Here is a 16,385-nt window from a genome sequence, read left to right on the forward strand (position 1 = left end):
CATTTTTTTTAGGCTCATATTGAACAGTGAGAATAACAAGGATGAAATTTTAATGTTACAAAAGTATCATTTATTTAATACTCAGATAGAGAGACCAGCCATGCTCGCATCAGCCAAGTTATTCTTTTAAATAGGGACTGGTTCCCCCATTACTTATAACCAGATTACTTATTTTTGTAAAAATGGAGTCGGGCTGTTACACTTTAAGGCCTCATGCACACGACACGTTGTTTTTCTCGGTCCGCAAAACGGGGTTCCGTTATTCCGTGATCCGTTTCCGCTTTTGTTTCCGTGTGTCTTTATTTTTGGAGGATCACCAGACATGATGGAAAGTAAAAAAAAAATCGAAGTCAAGTTTGCCATGCAAATGATAGGAAAAAATGGCCGTGGACGCACAGACGCGGATGACAATCTTGTGTGCCTCCGTGTTTTTTCACGGACCCATTGACTTGAATGGGTCCGTGAACCGTTGTCCGTAAATAAAAATGGGACAGGTCATATTTTTTCACGGACTGGAAACACGGATCACGGATGTGGATGACAAACGGTGCATTAGCCGAGTTTTCCACGGACCCATTGAAAATCAATGGGTCCGCAGAAAATCACGGAAAACAGAACAATGGACACAACAACGGTCGTGTGCATGAGGCCTAAGTTATAAGAGTTGTTCCACCATAAATATTTAACATTTTTCAAACCAGCACCTAGCTCTGAATACTTTTGTAATTACATGTTATGAAAAATTTAGCATAGCCATTGAACTATTCATTAAAATGTATCTGTATAGCGCCACCTGCTGTTTGTTATTTTCCTTATTTCTCTGTCCACCTCAAAGCCACAATGTATTAGCTTCCCTGACATGCTGACACCAGTGAATGTGACTGACAAAACCTGTCAATGAGGCTAATTTTTCATTTCTTGAAAAAGGGTGCAATGGGACACTCAAAGTATAACACAGGATTTTTTGTCCGTCCAAATCCCAGCATATTTGCTTGGGAAGCAGCCTGATTTCCACCGGACCCCATTATAGTCAACGTGGCTGGGGGGTATTCCGGCAATAACTGACTATGCCAGATCCTGAGAGCCCGCCGGAACTACTAACAGCAGTGTGAAAGAAGTCTTATTAAAACACACGATGCATGCCATCAGACACTTACTGTATGTCAGTACTGTTATTTTGGCCTTTATTTTCAACTTTTCTGTTTGCAGAATTCGCTTTGTAAACTGGGACTTGCATATCCTCTTGGCTCCTTGTCCTCCCCTGTGTGTTGTAGACCATGCATGCGGGGTCTGACTGCACAGAATGAGAAGGCAAGGCTACCAGTAAAGTAAAATAGAAGCCAAAAATGGCACATGCTCTTCCTAAAGAAAGAACTACATGAGGACATAGGGGGACATTTAGCAAACTGGTATAAAGTAGAACTGGCTTAGTTGGCCATAGCAACCAATCAGATTCCACCTTTCATTTTTGACATCTCCTTTGCAAAATGAAATGTGGAATCTGATTAGTTGATATGGGCAACTAAGCCAGTTCTACTTTATACCAGTTTGATAAATCTTCCCCATAATTCGGGAAAACCAAGCGCAGAGTTGCAAAGTCTTAAAGAGATTTGGCATTTATCATGAAGAGAAAGTTAATACAAAGCACTTATTCATTCACTGTGATTATCCATATTGCCTTCTTTTCTGGTTTGATTCATTTATCTGGATTATGCAAATCCCATTCATATGAATGGACAGTCACAGATGTTTTTGCAACAAATTTGCCACATGTGAATATAGCCTAAAGAATTTTTTTCTGTGGATCAGTGTCTAGAAAGCCTTATTATTGTGTTGTGAGTCAACCTTATTACGAAATAAAACAGAAACAACTCATAGCCAGTATATTATTTAATAAAACAATTATAAAATTATAAAAATATAACAGTGGCTTGTGTTTTTCACCACATTCTGTTATAATCCATTTGAGTAATCTGTCCAGATCTGCTAAGATCCATATTAATGTACCCCTATTAACTTTAATTGGTCGGTCCTGTAAATAATAGCGCAACATGAAATGCTACTCTGACTTTCAAAAAGCAACAGAAACCTGATGGAAAAAAGCTAATGCAATTGTGAACAGAGCCTGAGTAATGTCAGCACAATATGCAGCTATCTATGTTACGCTGGCTAATTTCCAGTATGGTGTTCACCATCTGGTCAGATCTTACACTCAACTAAACATGAGTTAAAACACAACTATGTGGTGAAATCAATATATACCCCGATTTCTGCTGAATATGGAATTAATGTCCAAACTTAGTGTAGCGTCTCTTCAATCTTCAAAGTGTGGATGAATGAATTCCCTGATAGTCAATAAATTTGCTAAAGCACTTTACTTAGAATACCTTGTTTAGATAAGAGTCATAAAATTTTTAAAAACTGTGCTGAAAAAAATGATTGAAATCATGTCCAGTGGAGTGTAGAGCCTGGTGAGATAGGGAAATCTTTTTGGCAGCTAGCCTGTGCCCTATTTCCTTAAATATAACATGCAGAAGTGTCATCACATAAAAACACACAAGCCTAAATGCACACATTTTTGTGCTATTCTCCTTCAGATTCACCCTATCACCTTGCAGTTTACATACTAGAAATGGCACATTTTATCTGGCTGATTAGTTGTGTTTGTTAAAATGCTCCCTATGACGATGTTTCTCTTTGTCTTTCCAATAGTTTGTGTTCTTAGTACTTTCATTCTACCATTTTATTGAGCATCTCTAGAGGGGAAGGAACTGACAGTAAATTTTTATAATCTACAGTGGATATAAAAAGTCTACACACCCCTGTTAAAATGTCAGGTTTCTGTGATGTAAAAAAATGAAACAAAGTTAAGTCATTTCAGAACTTTTTCCACCATTAGAGTGACCTATAAGCTGTACAACTCAATTGAAAAACAAACTGAAATATTTTAGGTAAAAGAAAGAAAAAAAATTAAAATAAAATAATATGATTGCATAAGTGTGCACACGCTTAAACTAATACTTTGTTGAAGCACTTTTTGATTTTATTACAGCACTCAGTCTTTTTGGGTATGAGTCTATCAGCATGGCACATTTTGACTTGGCAAGATTTGCCCACTCTTCTTTGCAAAAACACTCCAAATCTGTCAGATTGCGAGGGCATCTCCTGTGCACAGCCCTCTTCAGATCACCCCACAGATTTTCAATCGGATTGAGGTCTGGACTCTGGGTGGGCCATTCCAAAACTTTAATCTTCTTCTGGTGAAGCCATTCCTTTGTTGATTTGGATGTATGCTTTGGGTCGTTGTCATGCTGAAAGATGAAGTTCCTCTTCATGTTCAGCTTTCTAGCAGAAGCCTGAAGGTTTTGTGCCAACATTGACTGGTATTTGGAACTGTTCATAATTCCCTCTAGCTTAACTAAGGCCCCAGCTGAAGAAAAACAGCCCCAAAGCATGATGCTGCCACCACCATGCTTCACTGTAAGTGGCAGTGGCCACAGGGTCCCCCTCTTCCCCCCCATCATTGGTGGCAGTTTGCAGTTTTGATCGGAGCCCCAGCAGTGTAATGCTGGGGCTCTGATCGGTTACCATGGCAGCCAGGAGTCACGCTACTGAAGTCCTGGCTGCCATGGTATGTTAGTGAGCAGAGACCAGCGCATTATACTCACGTGCGCTGTGGCCGCCGGTCGCTCCTTCTTCTGTCTGTGCGGCGGATTGCTAATGCTTACAGCATTAGCAATGCGCCGCACAGAACTATGAGAAGGAGCGACCGGTGGCCACAGCGCACGTGAGTATAATGCGCTGGTCTCTGCTCACTAACATACCATGGCAGCCAGGACTTCAGTAGCGTGACTCCTGGCTGCCATGGTAACCGATCGGAGCCCCAGCATTACACTGCTGGGGCTCCGATCGAAACTGCAAACTGCCACCAATGATGGGGGGGAGGAGGGGGACCCTGTGGCCACTGCCACCAATGATTAATACTGGGGAGGGAGGGGGGGGGTTGCGTTACCAGAGGCTGGGGGGGGGCAGATCAGAGGCTGGGGGGGCAGATCAGAGGCTGGGGGGAGGCAGATCAGAGGCTGGGGGAGGCAGATCAGAGGCTGGGGGGAGGCAGATGGAGAGAGAGTGGTTAATGGAGGCTGCAGGCACCACCTTGGCATGTATAAAGTTATTGGTTTAGAGAGGGGTTAGTGAAGGCACCTCCAAGGTGCTTTCATTAACCTCTTCAAACCAATAACTTTATACATGCCCATTGGGTTTGGAGGGGTTAATGGAAGCACCTTGGCATTAGGCATGTATAAAGTTATTAACCCCTTCAAACCAATAACTTTATACATGCCTAATGCCAAGGTGCTTCCATTAACCCCCACAAACCCAATGGGCATGTATAAAGTTATTGGTTTGGAGGGGTTAATGGAAGCACCTTGGCATTTGGTGGCCACCCGACGGCTTAGGGAGGGTGGGCAGGGACTGGTGGGCCCCCCTCCCCCCTGTTCCCCCCCCCTTTAGAACGTCTTCCTCTTATGCCTGGGCATGCAGGGGTTAATGTAGGGTTCCGGTTAGGAGAGTGGGCGGTCAGCCGGGAGGGCATATATGCCACTGTCCCGCCTTCCCTCTTCCTCTTTGAGCGGAAGCGCTTTGTGGTGTAGGTGCTGCGCTCTGTCCGCATGAAGATGGCCGCCTCAGATGCCCCTCTGCGGGATGCTTTGAGGGCGAGATTAGCGGAGGGAGGTGAGGGATGGCTGCGCTCATTTTTGAGCAGCCTCGGCCCCCCTCTATCTTCCTCCTCCCCTGGCTTGGCGTGTCCCCCTGCGGTGGTGGTACCCGGCGATCCCGATACTGCGGTGGGGGGCCGGCGGTCTGCTCGGCACATCCGCCCCCCCGCTAGGTTCGGGTACAGTCCCCCCCCTTCAATTCCACTTACCCTGACTGCCCCGGCCAGCGCTGCTGTCTCTCATGCTGGCCGGCAGGTCCCCTGTGCTGCCGAGTCGGCGGTAGCTCCGCCCCTTCCGGTTTCCTCTCTTCACATGTCCCGTCCGGCTGCCGCTCGTGTAACTGCAGCTTGGAGCAGTGGAATAGTCATGGGGGGTCAGGCCAGCAGCTCCTCCTCTCAGAGTCTCCCTCTCACCCCTCCAGCTTCCCAGTCCTTGCCCCCCCATTTTCCCCAAGGGCAGCAGCAGTTAGATGGGGCTCTGCCACCAGCTGCAGTTGTGGAGGCGGCTGCCCCTCTGTCTAATAGTGGCAATGGGGTGCGGGGGGACCCCCTTTCTGCCCCTGCGGTTCCTGCCTACCCGCTGCCGCCTCCCCTTTCCCTTCCCCGGGGGTCACGCCAGCGCAGGGTGCGATCCAGCTCGTCGTCCTCCTCCCCGGAGAGCAGAAGACGCGTCCAACGAGGTTCCCGCAGGCGTCACTCCCGCCGCAGGTCTGACGGCTCGGCGCGGAGTAGGCGCTCCAGATCCTCCAGATGGCGTTCGCCGTCCTCCTCTGATGGGTCGATGGCTGCGTCGGGGGAGTCTGGTCGAGTGAGTCGTTCGCGTCGCGCTGGGCGGTCGCGTCCTCGGTCATCCAGGGTCCGTGGCCTGGCTTCTACGGCGTCTGTGCAGCCTGAGGTTCCGATGCCTGCTGCTCCGGTGGTTCCTGTCTCTTCTTCCGGTGAGTACCATTCTGTGGGTGAGTTGGGGGCGGGTGCGGGGGAAACGGGCACGGCTGAGCTATTGAAGTTGTTGTTAGATCGGTTGCAGCCGCCTGCCCAGGTTCAGGGAACCCCTCCTCCTAGCGTTAGACAGGCGCCCGTGCTGGCGGGAGTTCACAAGGATTCATGTTATTGCGGGGTTAGCCTCCTTGGTTCCCACCTGGAGGAAGCGGTTAGGGAAAAGGTGTGGGCTAACCAGTATGTGGATGTTTGGTCCCTCATATCGGTTGACCAACACACAGTGGATAAGGAAAGGCGTTTTTCGGATAGGCCTTCTGAGCGTAGACCCCGGGTGGCCAAGACCATGAACAATTGGTTGCAGGCTTTTTCCGTTTTGGGTTGTGTTATGGGGCAACGCCATCCTGAGAGATGTTCCGAGATGTTCGTTTATCAGGATATTATTTATAGTGCTTATAAATCGCACGGGGGCAGCGCCTGGTGGCGGTATGATGAGGAGTTTCGGCGGCGGTTGGCGTTACACCCGGAGATGGGGTGGGGGGTTAAGGCGACGGATGTGTGGTTGAGGTTAATGGTTGCGCAGAGGCCCCCCCCCTTTCCAGCGGCGGCCGCTGGTTCAGGGGGATCACCTTCCCATGGATCGGTGGCCGTCCGCCGCCCCGGGTCCTGCTGGCTATTTAACGAAGGAAGCTGTAGGTTCGCCGGGCTATGTAGATTCAAGCATGAGTGCTCCGCCTGCGGAGGCCCTCATCCCGCTAATAAATGTACCCGCCCCGCAGTCAGGTCAGCTAAGCAGTGTGAGCAAGGGGGTTTTAAGGACCCCGGTGAGCGTGGCAGAGATGGGCCCCTGGTTAGACAGGTACCCCAATAAACAGGCTTCGGCGCAACTCCGTTTTGGTTTTTCCTTCGGGTTTTTTATCCCTTTTGTTCTTAATCGTTCTCCGGTTTTTTCGGATAACTTGAAGTCGGCTCGGGAGCTGCCGGATGTTCTTAGGGACAAGGTCCTTAAGGAGGTTTCATTGGGTAGGATTAAGGGTCCTTTTGATGTGTTGCCATTCCCTAATTTGCGGGTCTCTCCTCTGGGCGTTGTCCCTAAGAAGGAACCGGGTAAGTTCAGGTTGATTCATCATCTTTCTCACCCGAAGGGTTCGTCAGTTAATGATGCCATTAGTCCGGAGGACGCCTCGGTGTCTTATGTCTCTTTTGACCGTGCGGTTGCGTTGGTCAGGGAGGCGGGACCTGGGGCCCTCCTGGCTAAGTCGGATATTGAATCAGCTTTCCGTCTGCTTCCGGTTCACCCTGATTGTTTTCATTTACTTGGTTGCTGTGTAGACGGTAAGTTTTACTATGACACCTGTCTCCCTATGGGTTGTTCCATTTCGTGTCATTATTTCGAGTTGTTTGGTTCCTTTCTGGAATGGGTCATCCGTTATGAGTCGGGCTCTACGTCTGTTTTGCACTATTTGGATGACTTTCTTTTTGTTTCTCCAGGGTCTGGTGATGGTTGCTTGTTATTGCTGAATCTGTTTTTGGAGAGGATGGCGCAGTTTGGGGTTCCGATTTCCGTGGAGAAAACAGAAGGCCCGGTCACGTGTTTATCGTTTCTGGGTATTGAGATTGACACGGTTGATATGGTTTTTCGATTACCGGGTGATAAGCTTCAGAAGCTTTTGGATTTAATTGATGGGTTTTTGGCAGTTAAGAAGGTTACACTCCTGCAGATGCAGTCTCTTTTGGGTCTCTTGTGCTTTGCTTGTAGGGTGATGCCCATGGGCCGTGTTTTTGCCCGCCGTTTATCTTTAGCCACTAGGGGTGTCCAGTCCCCCCGTCATCGCATCCGGATCACTGCGTCACTGAAGGAGGACTTGAGGGTCTGGAAGGCTTTTCTACGTTCTTTCAATGGTCATACCTGTTACATGTCTGTGGTTACCCCTAACTCTGAACTGTCCCTGTTTTCGGATGCTTCCGGGTCCTGCGGCTTTGGTACGATTTTGGGGGTGGAATGGTGTGCCGGTGAGTGGCCTGACGCATGGCGAGTGAATGGTTTGTGCAAGAACCTTACGTTATTGGAGTTGTTCCCGATTGTGGTGGCAGTGGAGTTGTGGAGGGACCGGTTGTCCAATACGCACGTTTCTTTTTGGACGGACAATTTGAGTGTGGTTTATGCTGTCAATACTTTGTCTTCCTCTTCCCTCCCGGTTCTGGCGTTGCTCCGGCATCTCGTACTTCGGTGCCTTGAGTGTAATATCTATTTTAGGGCTCGTCATGTTCCTGGTGTTGACAATAAAATTGCTGATGCTCTTTCCCGTTTTCGTTGGCAGGATTTCAGGTCTTTTCTTCCGGGAGCGGATTTGGAGGGCAGGGAATGCCCGTCGTACCTGTGGGACCTGGTGGACAGGAGCTGATGTCGCTGGTTCGATCGTCTGTTTCCCCGGCTACTTGGCAGGCGCATGGTAAGGCGTGGGCTGAGTGGTGGGGGATGGTGAATGACAGGGACGTGGTCTCCCGGGATGACCTGCGGTTGGAGGTCACAATTGATTGGTTATTGCGCTTGCGGGCTACGCGAGTTTCGGCAGCGGTGGCGCAGCGGCGACTGGCGGGTGTCGCCTTTCATTTCAAGTTGCGCGGGTGGGTAGATGTCACTAAGCAGTTCGTCATCCGTCAGGCCATGAGGGGCTGGAGAAAGGAGTTCGTCTCTCGGGAAAGCCGGAGACCGATCTCTTTTAACTTGCTGGGTAGGCTACTGTCTGGGCTCCCCGAAGTTTGCACGTCGCCTTTTGAGGTGGCATTGTTTTCTTGTAGTTTTAGCATAGCCTTCTTTGCGGCCCTGAGGTTGGGTGAATTAGTAGCCCCATCGGGTGGAAGGCCAGGTGGTCTTTCTTATCAGGACGTAGTGTTAGGTGGTGATTCTGTGAGGATTCGGGTCCGGCGGTCTAAGACGGACCAGTTTGGCAGGGGTGCCTGGATTCCGCTATATCCGGTGTCTGGGATTTCTTGCCCTGTTGGGTTGGTGGGCAGCTATAGTTCAGTTCGCCCGGAGTGCTGTAATTTCTTTGCGCATGCGGACGGTTCTCCCTTGACCAAATTCCAGTTTACCCGAGTTTTGAGGTCTTGTTTGGAGTTGGTTGGGGTGAATCCCAGGGAGTTCGGTACTCATTCATTCCGTATTGGGGCGGCTACGGAAGCCGCTAGGGCTGGTCTACCTGAATCGGAGGTTATGAGAATTGGCAGGTGGAAGTCTGCCTGTTTTGCTAGGTATATTAGACCGGACCTGCTGATATAAAAAAAAAAAAAAAAAAAAGTGACATGATAGGGGGGAGTGTTATATTTTGTTTCTGTGCATTTTACTTGTCTGTGTTGGTTCATTTTATGGTTATTTACAGGTCTTGTGGTTTTTGTGTGGTGTTTGCTTGGTGCTAACTCTTTTTCTTGCAGGTCCTGGGCGTCCGGCCGTTTGGATCGTGGGCCATTCATATGTTTTCTGGGCGGCGCAGAGAGCTGATTGCCGACCTGGGGGGAGGTCCCTCGGCTTCCGGGAGGTGGATGTGGCCTGGAGAGGAATCCGGGGTTTGCGATGGGCTCAGCTCCTGTCTCAAGTGGTCGAGATCGGTTCGCAGGCCAGTGGCCCGGTTGTTTTAGTTCTACATGCTGGGGGGAACGATATGGGTTCTGTTCCCCTGGTGGAATTGTTGGCCCTCATCAGGTCCGATTTGGAGCGTTTTCCATCGTTTTTTCGTGAGGTGGTCCTGGTCTGGTCTGAGGTTGTTCCTCGGGTGGTATGGCAGGGTGGGGAGGCAGTCGAGAGGTGTAGAAGGACGATTAATGCCCGTATTTCCCGCTTCGTCAGGTCCCGGGGTGGTGTGGTTGTCAGACACAGACAGCTCGAGGGCGATAACCGCTCATTAATGAGGCCCGATGGGGTTCACCTGAATGAGATAGGTTTGGATATCTTCCTTTCAGGTATCCAAGATGGGGTGGAGCAGGCCATGTTTTTGTTGGGTGGTGGTCGGAGCCCCGTTTGAGGGCGGTGCTCCTCCTTGGCGGCTAGTTATTGCAGCATAAAGGTGTTGGAGGAGAAATGGGCGAATCCGCCCGCTGGGAGACCAGCGGCTGGCGGAGAGCACGGTTCAAGGTTATAGTTGCCGTTTGAATAAAGCTGTGGCCGATTACCACCCAACAAAATAAAAGGTTAAAAGTTGAACGGTGTCAGTGTCGTTATTGAAGGGGTTAGTTGGGGTGGTATGCGGGGCTAGAGGAAGGTTTGGAGTTCCCCTTCCCATTCCTTATGGTGCCAACAGTCTGGTGGCCACCCGACGGCTTAGGGAGGGTGGGCAGGGACTGGTGGGCCCCCCTCCCCCCTGTTCCCCCCCCCTTTAGAACGTCTTCCTCTTATGCCTGGGCATGCAGGGGTTAATGTAGGGTTCCGGTTAGGAGAGTGGGCGGTCAGCCGGGAGGGCATATATGCCACTGTCCCGCCTTCCCTCTTCCTCTTTGAGCGGAAGCGCTTTGTCCCTCCCTCCCTCCCCTGTGAGTTGATGGTTTGGTTTATGGTTCGGATGGTGTGCTCAGCAGTGATTCTGGGGAACGGCTATTGAGGCGGAGTGCCTCTTTGGAATGTTTAAGTCACAGCTGGCGGCTAGTTATTGCAGCATAAAGGTGTTGGAGGAGAAATGGGCGAATCCGCCCGCTGGGAGACCAGCGGCTGGCGGAGAGCACGGTTCAAGGTTATAGTTGCCGTTTGAATAAAGCTGTGGCCGATTACCACCCAACAAAATAAAAGGTTAAAAGTTGAACGGTGTCAGTGTCGTTATTGAAGGGGTTAGTTGGGGTGGTATGCGGGGCTAGAGGAAGGTTTGGAGTTCCCCTTCCCATTCCTTATGGTGCCAACAGTCAGGCATGTATAAAGTTATTAACCCCTTCAAACCAATAACTTTATACATGCCTAATGCCAAGGTGCTTCCATTAACCCATCCAAACCAATAACTGTATACATGCCAAGGTGCTTCCATTAACCCCTCCAAACCAATAACTTTATACATACCTAATGCCAAGGTGTTTCCATTAACCCCTTCAAACCAGTAACTTTATACATGCCTAATTGCGTACGTTATTTTAAGTAGCTTTTTCTTATTAGATTACTCAATGAATCGAGAAATATAATCAATAGAATACTCGATTACAAAAATATTTGTTTACTGCAGCCCTACTTGGAAATTATTTTGTACCCTTCTTCTGATTGATACCTTTTAACAATAAGACCCCTCTAATGTTTTGGAAGCTCTCTGTGGACCATGGCTTTTGCTGTGGGATGCGACTAAGAAAATTTCAGGAAAGACCAACTAGAATAGCTGAACTTTATTTGGGGTTAATCAGAGGCACTTTAAATGATGGCAGGTGTATGCTGACTCCTATTTAACATGATTTTGAATGTGATTGCTTAATTCTGAACACAGCTACATCCCCAGTTATAAGAGGGTGTGCACACTTATGCAACCACATTATTTTAGTTTATTTTTATTTTCTTCCCTCCACCTAAAAGATTTCAGTTTGTTTTTCAATTGAGTGGTACAGTTTATAGGTCACATTAAAGGTGGTGGAACAAGTTCTGAAATGATTTATCTTTGTGTCATTTTTTTTACAGCACAGAAACCTGACATTTTAACAGGGGTGTGCAGACTTTTTATATCCACTGTATGTAAAGTGTTCGAGTGGATACACTGGGAAGAAACGTCACACAAAAAATACAGATCCATAAAAAATCACAGTTCAACACCACAACAATCACAGTGAACCAGTGTCCAATAAATGGGCTCAAGAACTTTGTTAAAGCTTAAGTCTCTTTCGGTGCTCACAAGGTGTTAGAACCCAGTAACATAGTACATAAGGCCGAAAAAAGACATTTGTCCATCCAGTTCGGCCTGTCATCCTGCAAGTTGATCCGGAGGAAGGCAAAACAAAAACTGTGAGGTAGAAGCCAATTTTCCCCACTTTAGGGGAATAAAAAATTCCTTCCCGACTCCAATCAGGCAATCAGAATAACTCCCTGGATCAACGACCCCTCTCTAGTAGCTATAACCTGAAATATTATTACGCTCCAGAAATACATCCAGGCCCCTCTTGAATTCCTTTATTGTACTCACCATCACCACCTCCTCAGGCAGAGAGTTCCATAGTCTCACTGCTCTTACCGTAAAGAATCCTCTTCTATGTTTGTGTACAAACCCTCTTTCCTCCAGACGCAGAGGATGTCCCCTCGTCACAGTCACAGTCCTGGGGATAAATAGATGATGGGATAGATCTCTGTACTGACCCCTGATATATTTATACATAGTAATTAGATCTCCCCTCAGTCGTCTTTTTTCTAAAGTGAATAACCATAATTTTAATAATCTTTCAGGGTACTGTAGTTGCCCCATTCCAGTTATTACTTTAGTTGCCCTCCTCTGGACCCTCTCCAGCTCTGCTATATCTGCCTTGTTCACAGGAGCCCAGAACTGTACACAATACTCCATGTGTGGTCTGACTAGCGATTTGTAAAGTGGTAGGACTATGTTCTTATCACAGGCATCTATGCCCCTTTTGATACAACCCATTATCTTATTGGCCTTGGCAGCAGCTGTCTGACACTGGTTTTTGCAGCTTAGTTTGCCGTTTATTAAAATTTAGCTTTTCATGTCAGTGCTACCGAGTATTTTACCATTTAGTATGTACGGGTGACTTGCATTATTCCTTTCCATGTGCATAACTTTACATTTGTCAGTGTTAAAGCTCATTTGCCACTTATCTGCCCAAGCCTCCAATCTATCCAGATCTCTCTGTAGTAGTATACTGTCCTCTTCAGTGTTACTTTACACAGTTTAGTGTCATCTGTGAAAATTTATATTTTGATATAACCCTTCTACAAGATCATTAATAAATATATTGAAGAGAATATGGCCCAATACTGACCCCTGAGGTACCCCACTAGTGACAGTGACCCAATCTGAGTGTGTACCGTTAATAATCACCCTCAGTTTTCTATTACTGAGCCAGTTACTGTACTTACCCACATACAGACATTTTCTCCCAGTCCAAACATTCTCATTTAATATACTAACATGAGAAGTAAAACTTACCGGCCTATAGTTACCAGGCTCTGTTTTTGGACCCTTTTTGAATATTGGCACCACATTTGCTATGCTCAAATCCTGTGGGACATTTCCTGTCAGTATAGAGTCTGCAAATATCAGAAATAAGGGTCTGGCTATGACATTACTTAATTCCATTAGGATACGGGGGTGTATGCCATCCGGTCCTGGCGATTTGTATATTTTAATCTTTTTATGTCGCTGTTGTACTTCTTTCTGGGTCAGACAGGACACTTTTAATGGGGAATTTATTTTTACATTCAGCATTTCATCTGACAGTTTATTTTCCTCAGCGAATACATTGGAGAGAAAAATATTTAACAGCTTTGCTTTCTCCTCGTCGCTCTCTGCGACTCCCCCCTCATTACTCTTCAAAGGGCTGACACCTTCAGATTTATACATTTTTACATTTATATAATTGAAGAACATTTTAGGGTTAGTTTTACTCTCTTTGACAATTAATCTCTCGGTCTCTAGTTTGGCCATTTTTATAGTTTTTCAGTTCTTCCGTGCTACCCTCCTGTTTTAGTGATTTATCCACATTGGTTTCTTTTTGTTCCTTAACCTTTTATTCCCATACGGTATGTACCACTCACAATGAGATTTTAGGATGCTTTTAAAGATATCCCATTTTGTGGCTGTATTTATATTTTTGAGGACTTTGTCCCAGTTAGTTAGGCCTATGACCTCTCTTAGTTGGCAAAATTATGCTTTTTTGAAGTTTGGTATTTTTGTTCCTCCCTGTAGAAACGCTCTTTTGAATGATAATTGGAAGGTTATTACTTCATGGTCACTATTTCCCAGGTGTCCCCCTAACTGCACGTTTGTTGTTCTGTCAGGCCTATTGGTTAATACAGTCCAGTATGGCCGTCCTCTAGTCGGGTCCTGAACCAGTTGGGAGAGGTAATTGTATTTGGTTATTGCCAAGAACCTGTTTATGAGATATACAAGTTTCAGTTTCCCAGTCTATATCTGGGTAGTTGAAGTCCCCTATAATAACCACCTCATTATGATTTGCCGCCTTGTCTATCTCATTTAGTAGTAGATTTTCTGTGGACTCTGGTATATTAGCTAGTTTACAGTAAACTCCTATTAGTAATTTATTTTTGTTTTTAGCTCCATGTATCTCTACCCACAGTGGTCTGATAAGAGTCTCTGAAATCAAATGAACAACCATCTTTTTTGTCTTACACCTTAGTTGCAGCATTGGTACAGCAGGTGCCTCCTGCAGTTGATCAAATATTCCTGTTAAATATTTCTTCTTTGTGGACTCCTATGATAGCTCTTCTAACTCTGTGGCCTTGCGCTCCAAAGCCACTGATAAGGAACCAACTGACTTTGAAGTTCTGTGACCAATATTCTGTAGACTATTCGCCAGCTGGCACTGGACCATGACCAGTAGAATAATGAGGTAAATGATCTTTATTGGGTAATATAATATATGGAGAACGCATTTCATACTGCCACCAGCGTCTTTTTAGCAATGGCTAGAGAACTTAGCGATCGCCTTCAACAAGATGCATGACATACAGTTCTCTTAGCTTAGTGAAGCAGGCAGAAGCCCGCTCTGCTAATCCTGGCATAGTAAATGGGTACAGGGTACTCCATACACCGCTGAGCAGTCAGTAGTGTACAGAAATGTCAATTTTAAGTGCACAGGGAATGATGTACTTTAGGGAGGGGAAACTGTAATAAAAATACAAAATGCATTAATAAAGTATATTAGAAAAACTATTATTAGGCCATTAGGGACATCCTATTAAAATTTCACTCAAAGGCTTAGTTACTCTTTAAAAGTGAATAAGGGCATTTATATATCACATATTCCCTTTAAATGAAAAGGAGAACTTTGCACATATATTTAGGCCTATTTTCCATTAAATTGAAAAATGTCTTACTTCTGGTCCTGTGATTTTAATATCGAATAAAGACTTGATTTTATCAGACCAGTGAGACTTACAGTTGCTCTTTAGTTGAGTTTCTCATAAGAGCTGATATTTCGGGTTTACCCCAAGATATAGAGGCTGATTGAAAGCCGTTTTTACTTTTTCTGTTCAATCCTCCTTGCCAGGACTTGAAGTAAAATATAATGGCAGATTTCTTACAGAAATTTCGGAGACCGCCCATATATCTGAATAGAGCTTGTAATTACATTAACATACTGCACAAACAACCTTATTCAGATGTATGCCCCTAATTTTCAATTGTAGAAATATTTGCAACTAATGCACCACATCTCAGCAAACTCCAAGGTCACACATAATTTTTTTTAATCTCTAGTCATTGGAATTCAATTCTAAACGACTCAAATTCATTAGAAATTTCCCAAAAGTTCATATTTACTTGAATGGGATGAGCAGTTTTAATTACTCTGTACAGACTCTACAAGTGAGATGAATGGCAGGTAGTCTTGAAGAGCTACTCCTCCTCGTTCAAATCGGCGGGGGTGCCGAAAGTCGAACTCCCACCAGTCTGATATTGATCACCTATCCAGAGGATAGGCCATCAATATTTACCCAATGCACAACCACTTTAATACTTGTATTCATCTTGAAACATCAATTCTGGAGTATTCTTTCTTAGAACTCAACATTGTGTTGTCCATACTAGAAATTCATGAATACATAAAGAACTGCGTGCGACTAGTTGGGTTTGTGTCCTAAATACTCTGACGATATCCAATTAGTGATGACAGTGTCAGACTGTGTAGAGACACACCCCTTTGACAAGAGGTATCAGCAGGGGAACATCACAAAGAGAAAAAGCTCTAAGAAAAAATGCTCCAGAATTGTTATATTTACGTATTTACTAGAACAGAGATGTGACTGTTCCTTTTTAATGTCTACTACAGGAAGGCATTAAAGAAGTATACCACCTGGCTATCAGAGAACATTATAGGCTAAATGTTTTGTAACATATAAATAGTGATCTCATATTTCAATTCAAAGGGAAAAGTAACCTATGGCTATCAATAGTCAACCGAGCACTCACAACAGGGAGTTTTGATCATTGTTTCTAGAGCATGAGCCTGCTAACCGCCACAATGCGTTCTAGGAAATGTAGTTTTTTAGCAGAAACTGAACTGCTTTGCCAGGTCACATTTAGTAGATGCTGCTGGAATTATACTCAACACTACATTTCTTTGAAGGGGACAAATATGACCATGTTTCAGCTATCGTCCCCAGTCACAAGGTCTTAAAAGGGGTGTTTTCAGCAACCCTACTTTATAGACCTATAATTGAGATATTTAACAGTTTTAGGTCTGTTTCCATATGTTGCTAGTATTTTCCCAAATGCTTCTTACTGCAGCAATTAAAGTATAATGAACGGGTCATACAGTTTAATGATCCGTGTTATTTAGGGGTCGGAAAGTCTTTAACCTCTGGGCCTCATCTTCGCTATGACTTTATATAAAATGTTATTACATCAAATGAGACGCTGAGTAGGCTTTGGATGGTACACAAGAAGTGGTGTCCCATGCTATAATAAAATTAATTTTGTGCATAATATATACAATATGTCTATCTGCACAGTTATGTGCTGGCTGATCAAAGGGACCCTGGCTTTGGGGCTATCACATTCAGACCCTTAATGCTTGAATGTCA

General features: G+C 45.7%; 1 protein-coding gene across 1 annotated transcript; it reads left to right on the forward strand.

The window, feature by feature from the left end:
• Nucleotides 1–7,108: 7,108 nt before the first annotated feature.
• Nucleotides 7,109–10,531, forward strand: LOC122933718. Its single transcript, XM_044288691.1, has 2 exons — nucleotides 7,109–8,106; nucleotides 9,089–10,531. Exons 1-2 carry the CDS (start codon nucleotides 8,019–8,021, stop codon nucleotides 9,673–9,675), a joined length of 675 nt encoding a protein of 224 aa, XP_044144626.1. The 5' UTR covers nucleotides 7,109–8,018; the 3' UTR covers nucleotides 9,676–10,531.
• The last annotated feature ends 5,854 nt before the right edge of the window (nucleotides 10,532–16,385 follow it).

Source organism: Bufo gargarizans, chromosome 1 (genome assembly GCF_014858855.1).
Source record: "Bufo gargarizans isolate SCDJY-AF-19 chromosome 1, ASM1485885v1, whole genome shotgun sequence".
In the NCBI taxonomy this organism is placed as follows: Eukaryota; Metazoa; Chordata; class Amphibia; order Anura; family Bufonidae; genus Bufo; species Bufo gargarizans.

Bases quoted from the DNA above. Each gene is read 5' to 3' on its own strand.
- LOC122933718 (XM_044288691.1), top strand. From the start codon at position 8,019: ATGCCCGTCGTACCTGTGGGACCTGGTGGACAGGAGCTGATGTCGCTG. The intron at 8,107-9,088 runs GTAAGGCGTGGG...TTTTTCTTGCAG, and splicing joins GGCTACTTGGCAGGCGCATG to GTCCTGGGCGTCCGGCCGTT.